At 40.2% G+C, this 19,212-nt stretch overlaps 1 protein-coding gene and 1 long non-coding RNA gene across 3 annotated transcripts; one reads left to right on the top strand and one right to left on the bottom strand.

Moving 5' to 3' along the window:
* Positions 1-1,874: 1,874 nt before the first annotated feature.
* Positions 1,875-5,182, bottom strand: LOC119919168. Its single transcript, XR_005447639.1, has 2 exons — positions 5,041-5,182; positions 1,875-4,262 (listed from the first exon to the last, which is right to left on the bottom strand). It is a non-coding gene; the product is annotated as an uncharacterized LOC119919168 (long non-coding RNA).
* A 19-nt stretch (positions 5,183-5,201) lies between these two features.
* med24 (mediator complex subunit 24) lies at positions 5,202-19,012 on the top strand. Of its 2 annotated transcripts, none has more exons than XM_038739631.1 (26): positions 5,202-5,308; positions 5,611-5,741; positions 5,857-5,939; positions 6,028-6,066; positions 6,151-6,224; positions 7,843-8,066; positions 8,317-8,428; positions 8,564-8,714; positions 9,194-9,307; positions 9,445-9,498; positions 9,629-9,711; positions 9,849-9,935; positions 10,122-10,233; positions 10,443-10,585; positions 10,804-10,841; positions 10,962-11,044; positions 11,246-11,424; positions 13,804-13,903; positions 14,306-14,481; positions 14,617-14,881; positions 15,685-15,866; positions 15,954-16,047; positions 16,265-16,364; positions 17,251-17,331; positions 18,011-18,159; positions 18,699-19,012. In XM_038739631.1, the coding sequence occupies exons 2-26, from the start codon at positions 5,612-5,614 to the stop codon at positions 18,813-18,815; spliced, it is 2,970 nt and encodes a 989-aa protein (XP_038595559.1). In that variant the 5' UTR covers positions 5,202-5,308; position 5,611; the 3' UTR covers positions 18,816-19,012. The 2 variants fall into 2 exon arrangements, with proteins under 2 accessions (XP_038595559.1, XP_038595560.1); XM_038739632.1 differs by having other exon boundaries at positions 5,218-5,308; positions 10,134-10,233.
* Positions 19,013-19,212: the final 200 nt, after the last annotated feature.

The following is a 19,212-nucleotide window of genomic DNA, read 5'->3' on the forward strand; positions in this document are numbered from 1 at the left end:
CCATCTTTTGATAGCCGTGATGTCAAGCTGGTGTACTGTAATAGTAGGATTAGATGCCAAGAAGTCCTGGATAATTAAGGGCATGTCAGGATAAACTGCCCTGCATGGTAGATGGTTGCTATGTAATCCCAAGCACATGCCATACAGATAGAATGGGTAGCCTATTTGGATGGGTAGACTATGACTTCAGTTACTAAAATAATTCTCAGCAAGTAGAATCCCAAAGTATAGTTGTCCACTGTAGGTCACAATTTACCAACTGGGGTCAGGGCTCTAAGATGCAAAGCTAAAGGTGCTTTTTGTTGTTAGATTTTGCCAACCAAGTAACCAAAATGAAGAAATGCCAGAAAATAGTGGTTATTTCTACCTACCCCTCAGGCAGAAAATGCTGCAATTCAATGATGGTTTGTTAGCAGTACCCCAGAGCAATAAGCGCCACTGGTGCACCGGCCTCTCCCTTCACACTTACGGCTCCTGCAAATAAAACCTATTAATTACCATATGGAGGCTGTTGCCATGTAACCCGCTGGCCTGACAGAGAGAAAAAAAAAGCATGAAGCTGGGTAACAGGCCAGGCACAACCTCAACAGAGACCGACACACCAATGCTAAATACTGTAATTTATAGATAGATAGATAGATAGATAGATAGATAGATATTTCCCACGTCATCATGATATTTTGTCTAAATTACGCAACAGCAAGTTGACACCCAGGATCCCTTGGGAATGTCCCTTCTGTGACTCCCAGGGAACAGTCGATTAAGCCAGCTGGGGCCTGGACTCACACATTTGTTCACATGATATTAAACAAAAAGCTGTAAAAAACCTACTAAAGAATTCTAGTGTCAGTTAAAGGATGTGAAAGGATTCAAGGAAGTGGCCTCGCCAGGCTCTCTGCCAGCCAGCCCATATAGACTAGTTATAATTAATGCTGGAACAAACTCCCTGTAGCCTGGACTCTTGATGACAGAAAAATGAGGGAAAATCGTGTTGAAGGGGCTATATAAAGCTCTTCAGTGTCAAGCCGCATGTGGCTCTGTGACCAACACTTTCACCCTTAAAAGTACTCCCTGTTAGTTCTGGTGATAGTATCACTCAATCAAAGAGTAGAGGTCTGAGGTTTATGTTATTATAACTATGCCTTTTCTGCTTTGACAATATAATCTACAACAAAGGAATTTATATACATGAATATACATATAAGGTCATCCCATGGTGTCAGAAATGGGTGATATGGTACAAAACTGGATCTGATTCAATTCCAATCAAAGTGATATATTTTTATAGGTCACTAGATGTAGATGTAATGTCATCAGATGAACTCTTGTTATAAAATGTAACAATACAGCATGTATTATTGTAAAATGTATATTTAGCAAATAATTAATGATTATAAAGACAAGTATGATAGCATTAATAGAATCCAGAATTAACATATGACGTGAGTAATAGTTGGATTCGGAGATCAATGATTGGTACATACTGAAGAATAAATGATACAGACTGTGTTTTTCTAAACATTTCACAGCAGATCGGTTGTCAACACACAGGCTTGTGTTAGAAAGCTGAAAATGAAACGAAATGAAATGCACTGCTGAGTTGACAGAAAGTACAAACTGATCCTTCGGAGGTCCTGAAGTGTGATGGGAATTCATCCAATGACTGAGAAATTATTTGTAGTCTGCTGCCCAAATGGAAGAGACACAACAGCGCTGTAATACTACCCACATTTGTCGTCTTGTGTAATAAGCCCACCGGTGTTGTCCATTAGCTGTCAACAGTGCACATCAAAAGTACACATCAAAAGACAAATGTACACAGGATTTTAAAAGACACCAACATGTTTTCCAGGCAAAATGAATGAATGGCTGAATTCCATTTAGCTGCTTTTATTCAGGGCTCTGGTATTGTACATTCACTGTACCCACTTGCCATGGCTTACTGGAGCACTTGAACAGAACAGAGCCACCTTTAATGTTATTAGTAACACCTGTGCTTTCCAACTATGACAAGCCAAAAAAAGGCCTATTGCACTTGTCTATCCAAAATTGTTACCAGCTGTCTTTGTCTCAGCCTGCTGATGAGAATCAATGAATTACAAATGACAGTCCTAAAACACATCAGAAGTTTGCTTAAGTCCTAGCTAAGTACCAAGCTAGGCTATCTCAGAAAAACACTAGAGGCCCCGCACAGGTGTTGTCACTTGGCTAATTAGACCTCTGCACACTAAATATATATGATCATGTCAGAGGATGTCAACCAGGCACTACAGTTTACACCCACACAGGCCTGATAAGAGGTTGTATTAAACAAAATTAAAAACACCTCTGTGTGTTATATCGTTTTTTAAAAAGAACTGGTTTCATATTTTGACAGATTATGTTTATCCAAACACAACTAATAAGATGGATGAAACTAGATATCACAGTTGCTGGTTTCTTTTTTTGATACAACCACTGGAGGTCACCAAAGCCAGAAAAGTCCTACAGTTATTATTTGGTGCCATTTGCAGCCGAAGTTGCTCACTGCAGCTTTAATATTAGATTTCCCTATATTCTATATTATTTTAATCATCAGCTCCTCCACTAGTGACTGCGTCCTCCCTTGACAAGACCATTGCCATTGGGAGTGTTAACCTGAGAAAGGGTCTGTGTGCAGCATTAAACACATTATGTGCCTTATCTTCTTTCAGTTACAGTAGGTGCCTTTGGTGTATCCTGATTCATGAAGCAACATAAATGGATAACCTGAGGGGACATGAGGGGGCCACTCTCATTTCCTGGTTCTCAACCCTTGGTAATTACCTGTGTGTGCCCAAAGGCCCTTAGTGTGTTTTAGAGGAAGAGAGAAAAAAAGAGAAAGACAGTGAAGTTATGTACTGTACAAAGAGTAGAATGGGCCTACTGTAACATATACGCAGTTCTACAACAGCTCAGAGGCACAAGCCATGAAATATTAGTTCTATTGACTCCAACTAGGATACTAAGAGTATCCTCTTCAGGCTGTCTGTGGAAACCATACAGGGTAAAATAACATTTTGTCCGCCAGCCAATGGCTAGTGAACGCTCAGTGTGTACCAGACACTCAATAGATCAGTGGTTCTCACACTTTTTCACATCAGGGACCCCTAAACTAACACAAATTAGACCACGGACCCCCATTTGATAAGATTTTGTCCCAGGGTCCCCCATCTGATAGAATCTTTGCTTTTAGATGTTTTATTACAGAAAGTGTACGAAACCCATGACCAGAATAGCCAGACATTCTGTCACTGTGCTACTTATGGATAGAATTACAAACGAAAATAAAGTATTCCCATTTTTGCTGGGGACCTCCTGGAACCACCTCAAGGATCCCTGGGGGTCCACAGACCCCACTTTGAGAACCACTGCAATAGATTACCATTGTTTTTTGGCTGGTGAGAGAAGTAAATCTACCAGCCATTTGTATCTTTTACCAGCATTTGGCTGGTGGCTGGTGTTGATTTTGCACCCTGCATACAGATGGATGGTAAATGAGTTAGCTACCACTTTCCCTTAATTGATCTGATAAATAGTACATAATACACATAGTTTTGTTTGTGTTATTTCCTGAGGTTTGAGGATAACAGCTGTTGTTGAGCCCAGTACAAATGATCTCAGAGGTATTTTATGGTGCACAAACCACCTATGAAGTTACATTTGATAAACTGATAAACATCTCAAAAATAATAATATTCATACAAGGTCTTCCGTCTGTAAAAACAAGTCCTAGATCCAAGTATTTTCTGTAAGATGATTTGGGGGGTCTTTGAATACCATAAATTAAATGCCAGTGAGTTCCATTGTATTTGGATAACCTAAAGCCATTAACTTCAGCAAATCACACAGTAACTGAGAAGAACAAAAGGAGTCAGCAAAACTGGGTTTGTCCCAACAGTGAAGTCATGAGAACAGACTCAGGGCTGCGACTACAGTCTCTCTGGTCTCCCCAGGGGTAGACTCAAATCTGTCAGCACCCTTCACTAATGCAGCTCTCAAGGGAAGGCAAAGGGATAGGAACCTTCTCCCCAAATACCCCATCACACACACATATACATACACCTCACACCCTCATTACCCCTCCATCCCTAGCTTACCTAGGTTATGCCAGGACGTGGATAGATCATCTCTTGCTGGCTGGCATCGCTACGTCCCAGGACACAGGCCTTGCTCTAGCTAGGACAATGTCTCCGGTGTCAAGCAAAATGAGGGTCTTTGTTGCAGCAGACTCAATACAGGACCTTCACATGCAGAGGTAGTTGGGTGGTTTTGATATGGACAACAGTATCCCTTTAAACATGATGAAGGACTGAGTGCAAAACTGGAGTTAGAAAAACTCTGCAGACTATGCTTGAGTTGAATGTTTTATATTAAAAACACTTTCAGTTCTGTTTGTGGAGGCTTCTGATGTAAGAACCTACACTCATTTTACAGTAAATCTACTGTTTCTCAATAAAGGTTAACTTTGCATTGGACTATTTTCAGTTTCCAACTGACTGCCTGGTATGGCTAGGATATTGAATGTTTTCAAGACACATGTTTTCTTCTCTCTACACTTCTAAGGTGTGACATAACGTTAAAAAACATTTTTTTGTTTTTGTTTTTTTAAAACCTGTTGAAAAGGACTGTGCTGACACACAAAAGATGAAACTGCAGTGAGGCAGTGAATCACACAACTGAATGGGGTGGTTACATAAGACAACAAAGCATTTCACTGTATGCCATGGAATAGATCATTTGTAAAGATTAAACAAAGTTTATGTAAATTTGATATTACTCACGTAGTTAACCCTACCTGACAGCAAGACTAATTTAGATATAAGACTTTTGTCTGTAGCCTGCTAACGTTTGGTCGTGCGGTAAGTTAGTTTTTTAGGATTTTCTCGGCTTTGGTTAAATAAACTCAGTAATTAAGTAAAATGCCAGCTAATTAATAGTTTGTAAGTATTTCTCCAGTTGGTGAGTTTCGTGTTTTGTTTTCAACCACATAATTCAATGCAGGGTAAATGATTTACTTACATTTCTCCATGCCTCAACATACAGTGCCGAGCTTTGACTCTTACACTTGTAAATTACGACATCTTGTGATATTGCTAAGTCATTACCGTTGAGCAGTTAGTCCCTTCTCTGACCAATCCACGGAAGGAATACTGAGACGTCACGATATTGACCAATGAACGCTCACGTATTTTACAGAAGAAGAAAAAAATGGCGTCCGTTGTATTGTGAAGAGGAGAAGCTACAAACAAATATCTTTTATGTTTTGAAAAAAAATAGAATAAGTCAGGTAAGCATTATATTTAGTAGTAACGCACTGTGGCTGGCGTTTTTTTTAAATTTACCGTGGCATTTCTGTGTTTTTGCACCTAGCAAAACAGCGTTATCTCAATTTATTAGTTATGAATGACATCGATAGCTAACGGCTAACGTTAACTTCAGACAGAAAAATTATGGATAACGCAAGTATCTAAAGAAAGCTAACGTTTGACTGAGTGGTGTCCCATATAAAAGTTAACTCAAAATAGCTTTAATGGCTGTGTCTTGGACATGTGGTGTTATTTTTGACAACTGTGTGGTTGTTTCTGACAGGATGAAGGTGGTGAATCTGAAGCAAGCCATTCTGCAGGCATGGAAGGAGCGTTGGAGTGACTACCAGTGGGCCATTAACATCAAGAAAAACTTTCCAAAGGGAGCGACATGGGACTACCTTAACCTTGCAGGTTAGAGGAAAGATGTTGAAGTTCCCAAGCCATCATGCTAATTATGTGACTTTACACAAGTTTTCCCATTTCTGTTGTGGCTTAAGATGCTGTTTGTGTGTGATGTGAATTCCAGAGGCCCTGATGGAGCAGGCGATGATTGGCCCCTCCCCGAATCCTCTTATTTTGTCTTACCTCAAATATGCTATAAGTTCCCAGGTGAGCAGTGTAATGAACATGGTGTAACAGAGCAGTGTGTGAAACAGATTTGATGTTATTTTGTTAACTTTTCCTTCTCTCTCCTTAGATGGTGTCTTATTCCAGTGTGCTGACAGCCATCAGCAAGGTAATGTATGCTTGATGAAAATGATTGCAAGTGTTTTACTATAAGATATGAGAGGTTTTCATGAATGCGTCTCTTCTCTGATAGTTTGATGATTTCTCTCGGGAGCTGTGTGTCAAATCACTGTTGGAGATAATGGACATGTTTTGCCATCGTCTCAGGTATGTAACATTATCCATGGTGACAGTGTTGTCCTTCTTCTGATAATGTTTTATGAAGCTGGGAGTTTATGTAAGAATGGAAAGGCTATTGTTTATGTATATATTGTTTAGGTTATTGTCGTTCATTTTACTCTAACTTCACTCGGATAATCTGCAACTCATCCAGCAATGCTGCTTCTAAAGCTTTGGTCAGTGCTAGAAGTAGTGAGCATGTAATACCAAGATCAGCCTTGTTTCACAAGTTAACCTTTGGTTTTAGAACCAGCTTTTCTCATTGTCCTTGAATAACAACTATCAGCTACAGCGGCATACCAGTAACTCTTAAAGAGCTACCCAGGATCTTTGAGCATTTGATCTCTCTTAATTAGGATTCATACTGCGTAGCGGTAGAACCCTATTGTTTTTGTGTGTTTTAGTTATTATTATTATTATTTGTTGTCTGCCGCGCCGGCTCAAATTCCCGTGAGCTGGAATGAGCTAGAAACATGAATCTTGGGGGAATAACTGGAAATGGTGTGCATCAGTTTCCATAGAAATATGAACTCAAACAGCTACATGGTGGCGCTGTAAATAAGGCTTAAAAATGCAAACTTTGAAAGGCCACGCCCCTCACGCCTTAAGATTGACTCAAAATTTCTCACACAGGTGCAGCTCAATGTGCTCTACAAAAAAGCCTCAAGGACTATTAAGGTCCGCCTAGAGTTTTTTTCCGCCATTTTGAATTTTTTGAAAATCATATTTTTGACATCTCCTCCTAGACTGTAGCTCCGGTTGCCACCAAATTTTCAGAGAATCATCATTGGATCAAGCCTATTAAAAGTTGCATAAAGCATGTCGACAACTCAATTACTTTTCAAGATATGAACCAATGAACTTTGAAAGGGGTGTGGCTATGGACATAAATGACCACAAATCGGCAACCGTAGAGCCAATCATCACAAAACTCACAGGATATGTTCAGATAGGTGCCCCAGATATACCTGGACAGTTTGATGTACATACGTCACTAGGGGGCACTACAAGCACAAGACAGGTGCTTAGCATTACACAAATTACACTATAAATCCCATATTCATTCTGAAATCATCACAAATCTCTCAGGATATGTCCACATAAGTAAATGAAACATGCCCTGAAAGTTTCATTCAAATTGAACACCCGAGTGCGCTATAAATGCAAACAAACTGCAGGGGATAAAACGCAAAACAGGCTACAAAATGCATAGTGTTTGTCCAATCAACACAAAACTTGCAGGATATGTCTAAATCAGCCCCTCACGCATACCCTGAAAGTCTCATTCAAATCCACCACTAGGGGGCACTATGAATGCATCGTAACTGGATGTGGAATAATACAAATCAAGCTATAGATCAGAAAATGGTTGTCCAGTTGTTACAAAACTTGCAGGATGTGTTTTATAACAATGTTGAACCGTATGTGTGAAATAATTTTGATGGCGATATTGTGAAAAAAGGTATGAACCCGCGAATCGCCGCTTGCGGGTATATTTTTTAAATTATGTTTGCTTAGTAAACAAAATGTGAATTTGGTTTTGGAAAAGCCATACATTTCATTTAAGCTGTCTCTGACTCACTGCCTCTCATCTCTGACTTTAAAGCTGTCACGGGAAAGCAGAGGAATGCATTGGGCTGTGTCGAGCACTGCTGGGGGTGGTAGTTTGGCTGCTGCAGGGCTGTGCCTGGTACTGTGAGAGGCTGAGAGAACTTGGCCCATCAGCCAGCACGGAGGCCAGTCTGAGAGCTTGCCAGGAGAGGCTTCACACACTGGTGAACAGCACCAAGAACAGAGCCCTGGTCCACATTGCTCGGATGGAGGAACAAGGTGTTACGATGTGTGTGTGTGTGTGTGTGTGTGTGTGTGTGTGTGTACATAGGATTGTGCAAAATGGATTATTGCACAAACATTATGCTTTATAAGCTAATGTGTGGTGGTACCAGCGAGTATCTGAATAAATTTTTTTTTATTTTTTTTTTTATATTGGATATCTGCAATATTATAATACCAGTTCTATATTTTGTTGGGTGTGATTGATGAGGCATCTTACAGTGTTTCTGCTGCAATTCCTCCACAGGTTCCTGGAGCAACGTAGAGCAATCAGTGCTGAGAGTGACGGAAGGCCTTGGCAGTGTACCTAACCCGACACTGATAACTAAATTAGAGGAGAGCTTGTCACTAGTAAAAGGGTGAAGATTCCTATCTCATATTAAATATTGAACACACAGAGATTAAACTTTGGTGTGATGCTGCTCAGCTGTGACATGGCCTTAAAGACCTTCACAATCAATGCATGTCTTGCTAACTCTTCACTCCTTCCTCAGTATTCCCCTGATGCTGTCTGTGCAGTCTGACCCACTGCACCATGCCTCCTTCCCATCAGTTCACGCCTTCATCATGCTGGAAGGGACCATGAATCTGACAGGGGAGACACAGCCGCTGGTGGAGCAGCTGATGATGATCAAGAGAATGCAGGTGAACATTTAGTTGCAGAGAAATGTAATGTTCTAAATCTAAATCAAACTGCTTTGCAAGAATTAAAAAGGGGTCTAACTAAACCTAAAGAGTCCAACTTTCTGTGGAAAGAGCATTTGTTTATTTCAGTGTGAAGGATTGGCTTTGAATGTATTCATTTTTTCATGCAAGAATTCAGATACAATTCACAAGTCATAATAAGACTGCTCTATTTTTACACGAAATCTTCCCTCATGTTGCTCTCACTTTAACATAATATTTGGTAGACAAAGGAACTTAAGGGTTTTTACTTAATTGTATAAAGTTTAACATTTATTATATTAAATTTTCAAATGTTTCCCTGTTACACTGTTCAGATATAAAGGTGTATGCACGGTGCGATTTGCAGGGGGGGGTGCACCCTGGGTGTATGTCAGTTGTTCTGTGTATTTCTGGTTTTTTTTTTTTAGCAGCAGTCTCAAACTGTTTGTCCTCCGTAGCGAATTCCCGCTCCTCTTTTTGTCCTGGAGATCTGGAAGGCCTGTTTCACTGGCCTCATTGAGTCACCTGAGGGCACTGAGGAGCTCAAATGGACTGCCTTCACATTCCTCAAGGTAGGCTCTTCTTTTAAAGAAAAGGAATGCTCCCTCTATATGCTGTGAGCTATAGGCACTGGTGACACATTACATAAGCATTGTCACATCTATGCACACTCAAACCACTCTTAAAGAAATCCATTTCTTGTTCCTAGATCCCACAAGTTCTGCTCCGACTAAAGAAGTATCCTCAGGGTGACAGAGGACAGGTAAAACAGACACCATCATGAGCATTAAGTATTCCCAAGCAGCCATGGTCTAACAAAGCAATAACTGTGTTAAAATGTAATAAGATGAACCTTCACTATCGCTTTTAAACGCAGCAAATGTGTTTTCCAGGACTTCATGGACGACGTGAATATTGCATTTCAATACTTACTGAAGCTCACACCACTGCTGGACAAGGCTGATCAGAGATGCAAGTCAGTGCTCAAAAATCTTGCTACACCCTTCTTCGCTGCCTGTAATTTCATTGTCAGACTTTCAAGATAAGAAAGCCTGCTAAATGTCTGATAAGCCAGCACCATGATCATCATTCTTCTTGTGCTTCTTTGCATAGTTGCGACTGCCTCGGCATGCTCCTGCAGGAGTGTAATAAGCTCGGTCTGCTGTCAGATTCCAACACAGCCTGCCTCACTTCCAAACGGTACAGGTTCCTATCGCGGAACATTTCAGGAATTCTATTGGTTAATATGATCACGGATTAAATGTTGTTCAACACATTCACACAATACACCACATCCCCCAATCCCTCCACCCTATCTCTGTCTCTCCTCTGCACCCCCCCACCCCCAACCCCACCTATCCCTCTCCCCTTGCACATTTGATTCAGGACCGAGGACAGGGAGTTCGCCCCAAGGCTTAAGACAGCAGAAAATGCTAACATCCAGCCAAACCCTGGTCTCATCCTGAGAGCTGAGCCCACTGTCACCAATATTCTCAAGGTAGAGCTAAAAATTGTATTACATGAATGAAATGTGATTGCAGACAAAGCAATGAGTACAATACTGTCCTATAATCAAAGTTACATGCTAAGAAAAAACTCAAGCAAAATGTGTTCGTGAATAAAAGTGGTTCTCAAAGATCACGGCATTGCAATACACCTTTGTAAAAAGAACAAATGAATAATAACACTTCCTTTCTTGATCATTAGACAGTAGATGCAGACCACTCAAAGTCCCCTGAGGGCCTTTTGGGGGTCCTGGGACACATGTTGTCTGGAAAGAGCCTGGATCTGCTCTTGGCGGCAGCAGCGGCCACTGGGAAACTCAAATCCTTCGCCCGGAAGTTCATTAAGTGAGTAAATGCAAAATAGAATTGCAATCATGACTCATATAATGACTTGCAATTTAAAAGGGGGCATATTGTTAATGCTGCTGTGTTTTCCCTATTGGAAACTCCAGTTTGGTCTAGGAAGTGGGTTTTTAACTAGTCTGTTAAAACAAGTGTCTTAACAAGTGTTTACCATCTTGTAATGTGCTTTTTTTTTTTTTTTCTTTCCTTTTTTGTTCTAGGCTTAATGAGTTTCCCAAGCACATAAGTGGTGAAGGATGTGAGTTCAAATACACAAGTGACATGTTCCTATTGGGGGGGGGGAATTTCTTTCCTCATTTGACATATTATTTATTGAATGAGATACTGACATTAAGCAATGTTCCTTCCTCTTCTTCAGCAAAGTCTGCATCAGTACGGGCCCTGCTCTTCGACATCTCCTTCCTCATGCTCTGCCACGTGGTGCAGACATATGGTTCTGAGGTTAGTTCATGGCAATTCAAGCTTGTGAGGGGGGGTGGAGAAGAGTGTATTGATGTTCAAGGGTGGAGTACTCTGTGTGGACTTTACTATAAAGCTGCTCTTTTAGTGTAAGGCCACAAGATGACTGATCTTTCCGTTTTGGTTGATTAAGCCTACATTGATTGATACGGTACATGGCTACCCCCTGTCTCTCCTTTCCAGGTGATACTGTCAGACCCCAGCCCTTCAGGGGAGACACCCTTCTTTGAAACATGGCTGCAGACATGTATGCCTGAAGAGGGCAAGACTCTGAACCCAGACCACCCCTGCTTCAGACCAGAGCCTGGCAAAGTGGAGACCCTGGTGACCCTGCTGAACAACTCCTCAGAGATGAAACTAGTGTAAGTTGCAGACTAATATGTAATTAAAGAACTGGGCTTTGTGCGTGCTTTATCCACTTTACTGTCAGTCACTTAACATAATTTACCTCACTGATGACAATTTTCCCTAAAAATATTTTGTTTTAGATTTCCCTCCTTTCCAAACCAATGGTCAAAATCAATTTGCATGCATGGCCTTACCCAGCTATGAGGTCTCTGCTTATAACTTCCTAAAAAAACTCATTATGTATGTTACATTATGTGACATACATGTATTGAGTTGCGTATGTACAGTACAGTCCTGTCTGTCTATTTACTCTTAGGGTGTAACAAAGGTAACATTTACTACAAGATCAGTCAACACAGGCTGCACTTTCAATGACTGACCTTACCAAATGATTCGAATCCTCTTAGATAATTTAAGAACAATAGATTGGCATTAATAAGAAGAGCACTCTGATTATATAGCATATCTCTTGAAGCAGTATTCGTCAGTGCCATGAATGACAGGCCTGGCTGTATCCTTCCATAGACTGTATTATACCACCTACTCCAAAAGTGACCCTTGCGGGCCTTGCGCAAGGTTTGTCGTGATGAAGGATCACATCATGGCATGAAGGCTATGTCCAAAATAACCATGCTCGCGTGTATGAGACACCTCAGTCTTTTCTGGGTCATTGTGCTGCTAAATATTTTAGAATGACAAGATTTCCTAATTCCTTTTGCTCTCTAATGCTACGCTTTCATATCAGAATCTTTGTGGACAGGACAGTAAATGAGGCACAGATAGATTTTTTGTGTCCAGTGATTATTACCAAAAAAATGTTTCAGTACCTCATTTGTCACTATAATTCATTGATCAAAAATGTTAGATACCTCTTCTTTTATTTTAGAGAGAGAACTACATTTACAGTATTTACTTATTTTAAAGGGCATAATTTGTGTTGGCATATATTTAATTTAAAGACATGTTAGGTCATTGCATCTTCTCAGCAGCAGTTGTATATGACTTCCTTGAATCTGAGAAACATGTTAGCTATTTTTTTAGTTTGAATCAAATTTTCCAGCACCACCTCCCTTGAAATGAGTGGGCAATAGGCTATAGTACGTTGAGTAAGCAGTGTTCCGTTTTAATAAAGCACAGGTAACTGATTAATGCATTTTTTATCTTGCATTTATGTTGTGGTTGCATTTAGGGGTCCTGGCCATAACATAATATATTTTATATAAAAATCTTTCCCTGTCATGCCATGTGTAACTTTTAGATTGTGGCTTATTGTTTGGATGACCTTGAGTAATGACTAATAGAGCACTTGTTAGGTAATTTAGATACTACACCCCGAACCTCTCTAGTGGGGTTAGAACTCCTGACCTCAATATTTCTAAAATCCTTTCTACGGTCCTGTTTGGACTCTATAAAGTCTTTAGCAATTATATGATAAACATTTAAGAAATGGTTTAGAATACAATATAATGTAGTAGAAAAATACTGTGCATTAATAAAATTTTAAATGTCCTTTGTACAACTATATTATAGTTTTATAAACCTTTTATTAAATGTGTATATAATGCTTATAAGGCAAGCCAAGCTTATTTGTATAGGACATTTTAACTACAAGGCAAATCAAAGTGCTTTAGATAAAGCATCAAGACAACATGTAAAAGCAACATAGACAAAATAAAAAGACATTTAAAGACGTTTATTTACAAGAGTGAAAATACAGGACAGTAAAATGTACATTGCCGTGTAAGATGTTAATGAAAATCCTCAAATTTGATTTAATAAAAAGCAGTGGCAAACAGAAAGGTCTTCAGCCTTTATTTAAAAGAACTGAGAGTTGCAGCGGACCTGCAGTTTTCTGGGAGTTTGTTCCAGATATAGGAGTATAAAAACTGAACGCTGCTTCTCCATGTTTAGTTTTGACTCTGGGGACAGAAAGCAGACCTGTCCCAGATGACCTAAGTGGACTCGATGGTTCATAAACTAGTAGAAGATCAGAATTTTGTTTTGGCCCACAACCACTGAATGCTTTATAAACCAACAGCTGTATTTTAAAATCAGTTCTTTAACAGAAAGGAAGCTAAATCCTGGACAGGAAGATCAATCCTGTTGAGACATAAGTCCTCATTTTCTTACACATATAGACTTTACCTTTTGTGCTGCTGCTTTATATTTCATTTTAATTTATTAAACATTTAGTGGGCATCTTTATCACTGCTTGTGGTATTCCTGTTTTGAAACTAGCACAATGTCTGATCAGTTTCTAGACAGATTCTCTACGTATGGTGATGACTTGCAGAGAATTATATTCTTTTTTGTTTTCATTTCAATTATGTTTATGTAATGAAAATGTCGTCTCTAAATATGGTAATTCCTCTGATGTTTAACTGTTGTGACAGTCAGGTGAAATGGCATGAAATCTGCCTCAGCACTCCTGCAGCTATCTTGGAAGTTCTGAATGCATGGGAGAATGGTGTTCTTTCTGTGGAAGCTGTCCAGGTCTGTTCAACTTTAATGTTCTTACCATTTTTTTTTTCTTTGTCTTCCGGTAACTGGAAAATATTGTTGTGACATTTCCTCACTGTCAGTTGCTCATATGATGCTCCGGCAGTAGCGGTAACCTCCCTAACCATTACATATCTAAAAATTTTCTTTTTCCTAGTTTTGTATTGACTCATTACTCAAGTGAGCATGACGTATTCTGTGGAAATTGACAAACAACAATGTGCTAAGAAATTGAAGTGACGTCCCAAAGTGACTTCTCATTTTTCCGTTTTCATATCACGCAGTGTGGAAGGATCCAGTTTTACTTAGAATTCCTCCTTGGTCTATATCTGGCATCCTTCTAACCGTATCTTTCCTTCCTCTTTTCTTGCTCTTGTCATTTTTCTCTGAGTGTAGAAAATTACTGACAACATCAAGGGGAAAGTGTGCAGTATGGCCATCTGTGCAGTGGCCTGGCTGGTGGCCCATGTCAGGATGCTGGGGAGGGATGAGAGGGAGAAGCCCCAGACTATGATCCGACAGCTTGTAACCCCATTGTATGGGGAGAACACTCTGCAGTTTTACAATGAACGGTACAAACAGCTGAAAGACACACTGATTTATACTTCACAACCCAGGCCATGATCAGAACCTTAAAGTATGTTTCATTCAGTCTCCTTCAAGGTCCGCTAATACATGGATTAACAGTTATGCTTCCCCCCCACCAGCGTGATCATTATGAGTTCCATCATGGAGCACATGTGTGCCGACGTCTTCCAACAAACAGCCGCGACCCTGCGACCCCCAATGGAGGGACAGGAGCCAATCCCCTACCGCAACCTGCTGCCGGCCAAAGACCCCATCCACGTGGCCCTCAGCAAGCAGTTCCAGACAGTGCTGCGCAAAGGCTGGGTGGACAGCCGGGCCCTGCATCTGTTTGAGAGTCTTCTCAACATGGGAGGCGTCTTCTGGTTCACAAAAAACTTGGTCAAGGTAACATGAGGCCTGATAGCTTGAGCAATACTTGCTGAATTGTCAACTAATTGCTCTACGACAAGCTTTTATATAAAATTCCACTAAAAGGGGTTTAGATTGAACTCATGAGCAAGCAGAGTTTACGAAAATACTACAGCTGTCAATCTGTGCCAGGGTTTTGCCACATTGTGATGCCTGGAATGGTCTGGAATTTATTTTTTAAATTTTGAGTAAAAGGGGGCCTGCTTCTTAATAGAAGTGGCTAGTTGTGGCTTCATCTCTTATAATACCTTGTTCTTACTGGATTGTTGTCTATGTGGGTAAGACACCATTAACAAACATAGTCTATTCATACTGGTTTATTTTAAAGATACCCTGTGGAGTTCTGTTGTAAATATATTTGATTATGGTTACATTGTTTTCCACCTTAACACATTGTGTGTATCCTTTTGGCCTAACAAACGGGATGAATGCATTTCTTCCCTCCATAAAATATTTGCAACGCTGATTTAATTTTTTTTATATATATGTTTTGTAACCTGCCTTGTTTAAAGCTATATTTGCTAACTCGCTAGCAGTTTTCTTCCTCAGTGCCTTTTGGCTGCTAATTGACTTTCAGGAATTCCAAATGAACCACAACCATTAAAATACACCAGAGCCTGAAAGAATTTGCATAAAACTCAAACCATTCCACACCATACATCATTTGATTCCTCATCCAGAGAAGGTTGCTACAGCTTTCCTAATGCGACTCCATCATTTCCACAGCAGTCAGTCAGATTACTTGATGTCTGTAATTGGAGCACTGTGTCTTTTTTCAGGAGCTGCTGAAGGAGACCCGACAGGAGTGGGCTGATCGGGTGGCAGAGTTGCTCTACAGCATCTTCTGCCTGGACACTCAGCAGATCACCCTCACCCTGCTGGGTACCATACTGCCCGACCTCCTCACAGACTCCGCCCACTGGCACAGCCTAGCAGACCCCCCTGGAAAGGCACTGGCCAAGTAAGAGAAGCTTAATTCTTTGATGTTGAGTGCGTTGTTGTTATTTTGGGATCTGATGTTAACTTTACTCTCCTGACAACTCCTCAGGTTGTCTGTGTGGTGTGCGCTCAGCTCTTACTCCTCTCACCACAAAGGCTCGTTCTCAGCTCGTCAACGCAAAAGACAGCGAGAAGATATTGAGGTAAAACAGTCAAACAAGGCCATTTATGTTTCATAAGGGCGGCGTATTATGTTACTCATGAAAATACTCCTGAGAAACAGAAAAGCTGTTGAACCATGTGAATACTGGTATCTAATTCCTTATATTTGATACTCACACTAAAAATAAGTAGGATAGCAATAACTGTTTTAAAGATCTGTAATGCACTGCAGTCTAACGTGTATATTATTGGCTACAGGACTATAACAGCCTCTTTCCCTTGGATGACACTCAACCTTCTAAACTCATGCGTCTGCTCAGCTCCAATGAGGATGAGCCTGTAGCCCTTTCCAGTCCAGGTCAGTCTATTAATGTCTGGGTTTTAATACACAGTTGAATTATAAGGCCTGTGGCAGTCATTCAGTCAGTCTGAGCTGGGGATTATGCAAATACCAGACTGTTTCCAAATGCAAATGAACTTTCTAAGACCCTGTTACCAGCAAGTTGCTTCTTGTAAGCAATTTAAGCAACAGAAAAGCATAAACTGATCTGTTTAGCGTCTTATCCATGTGCAGGTTTTGACTTGACCACTGCAGTCTAATGTGAGGTTTTTGCTTCCAACAATTCAGTACTGAACAGGTTATTGTGTTGTTCAAAATACTCTTTTCATGCAGCTATCAATGTGACCTCATCATCAGTTTTGGGAATTTTCATATTTTCATTTTTTTCTGCTACGTAAGAAATTCCGAGACAGGGCGTTAAAGATCAGTGTGTTGCATGACTTGGGAAAAATTTACTACTCTGTTGATGCAATTGTGAAACTAAGAAACTAACTAAATGACGAAGAGTTTTTTTCTGGACATTTGAACCTTTTTTACCCTTGGCTATACATTTAAAAAAAATAGATGTTTGTAGGGCTGAAGCATGGTTATATGTTCAATTTTAACTGATGATTTAGATTTACAGTTGTTTAAAATGATTTTCAAATGAAAAAAATGACTTTGCTGTTGATGTAATGGGAATAACTTTTGTTTTGACAATATGGAAAATAAAGTCAGCCCTTCATCTTTAAAAGAAATGAAAATGTGTCTTAAGAAGGTTATTTTAGGAACAACCGCATATTATGTAAGACTAGAGTGGAAGGAAGCCTTTTAGACTTTCACAACTTTTAATTCAAATTTGCATTTTGAACACTTCATAACTTCCCCTATTGACATTCTGTTTCATTCATGTGTTATCTCATAGGAGATCGATCAATGAGCAGTTCCCTCTCTGCCTCCCAGCTCCACACCGTCAACATGAGGGACCCTCTCAATCGAGTCCTGGGTGAGAACTCTGTCCACACTGTCCTGTTTTGCCTGCATCTTGCAGAGACAGATAAACCAACATAAATCTACTCTGTATGCCTCCCTTTTGACCTCCTTTCTGACTAAATTACATGTATCGACAAATTACAGAAAACTGTTGAATAAATGAGTTAGGAAACAGAATTAGTGCAGATGCTTCAATACTGGGCACAAGGGGCCAATGAATGCCTTCAGTCACAAGATCTTAAATTCTGCACGTCTGCCTGCTCTTGGTGAAAATGTTTCTGTTATCAAAGTTAAGCTAAAAGAAATGCTCTTAATCAGCACCGGCACTTCAAACATGAAAATAATGTTTGATTGTATTTGAATGGAAGTAATCAACAATTTAATTAGTTTGGCAAAAATCTTAACTCAGTAATCCACCTTTTAAGTATGCTTTAGTTGCTCTGAGAATCTTGCAGAAATGACTGTTATTATTGAATGTTGATAATCTATCTGGCGTTCAGTGAGTTAGCATTATCAGCAGTTTTGTTTGCCAGTTGAACCATTTGACAAACGCTCTGAACAAAAAATATATCTTTGAGATTGTAGTTCCTCTAAAATAACAGCAAATCACTTCAGGAAAATGCCATGAACAAATTAACGTGTGATTACTTCAACCATGATGATTCACTCCACCTGTTCTCTTCTCTCCTCAGCCAACCTTTTCCTCCTCATTTCCTCCATCGTGGGCTCCAAGATGGCGGGACCACACACCCAGTTTGTGCAGAGTTTTATGGAGGAGTGCGTCGAGTGCCTGGAGCAGGGGACTCGCGGAAACATCCTGCAGTTCATGCCCTTTACCATGGTGAGTTACGAGCTGGGAGGCAAGGGCCAGACAGGTGGAGATGAGGGATGAAGGGAGAGGGGCGGCTGTTGCGTCAGACATTATTGGGAAGCGTTTGGAATTTGTTCTTAAACTGAGTACTGCTGGTTGCAAACACATTCTTAAGGACTGAGTACTTTTGTGAAGAGTGATAAATCTGAGAGAGTGAATCCAAGGATCAAGGGTGTTGCACTTTTTGGGAGTCTGTAGCTATGAGACTGATCACAGTGCTTTCTTGCAGAAGAAAATGAAGTGGTTTTTGATCATGTCACACAAGCACTGTTTGAAGTAGAAGAAAATTCCAAACATAAACAACTGAAGCACCTAAAAAATAACAAAACAGTAGTTTCCAGTGGTGAAAGAAATGTTTGTTTTTAAGTAGTAGTAATAAAGTGAGAGTGCAAAGAACAAAGATGCACTGAAAACCAGATTAAGACTTCCCTCTAAATAACTTTGACCAGACTTCTTTGTAACACACTGTAGCTGAAAAGTAACAGTTGTTTGTCTTTTTGTGCATCCAGGTTTCTGAGCTAGTGAAGCTGCCTGCCCTGGCCAAACCCAAAGTTGTCCTGGCCATCACTGACCTGACTCTGCCGCTAGGGAGGAGAGTAGCTGCCAAAGCCATCTCTGCCTTGTAAACTGGGGGTTTAAACTTACCTCGGGACCATATTAAGGTGAAGGGGACGAAGTATAAACCCAACCAGTGTTTCTTTATCTTGCGCAGATAAAAACATTTATCTTTTTTTGCTATATGTTCTTTTTGACATTTAAAGATATGTGTAAATAAGTTTTAAAAATAAAAAACCCATAATGAAGATCCTCTCTTTCTGCTCGACAGATTTACTCACTCAAAGTGAGTTTCGTTTATTGTATGTTTGTCATATTATGGTTTGGTTACAATAACATGAGATCCGACCGCTGTCATCACAAACCATGAGTCAGTCGAGGGGTCACATGCTATGTAGGCTACCACATGACGCTATGTAGCAAGGGACTTTGGACCATCCTTTGAGTGACAAAAGCTCGTGGTCATCT

The sequence above is a fragment of the Micropterus salmoides genome, unplaced genomic scaffold, assembly GCF_014851395.1.
Source record: "Micropterus salmoides isolate LMB-PRFRI ecotype aquatic unplaced genomic scaffold, ASM1485139v1 Ms_hic_scaffold_2590, whole genome shotgun sequence".
In the NCBI taxonomy this organism is placed as follows: Eukaryota; Metazoa; Chordata; class Actinopteri; order Centrarchiformes; family Centrarchidae; genus Micropterus; species Micropterus salmoides.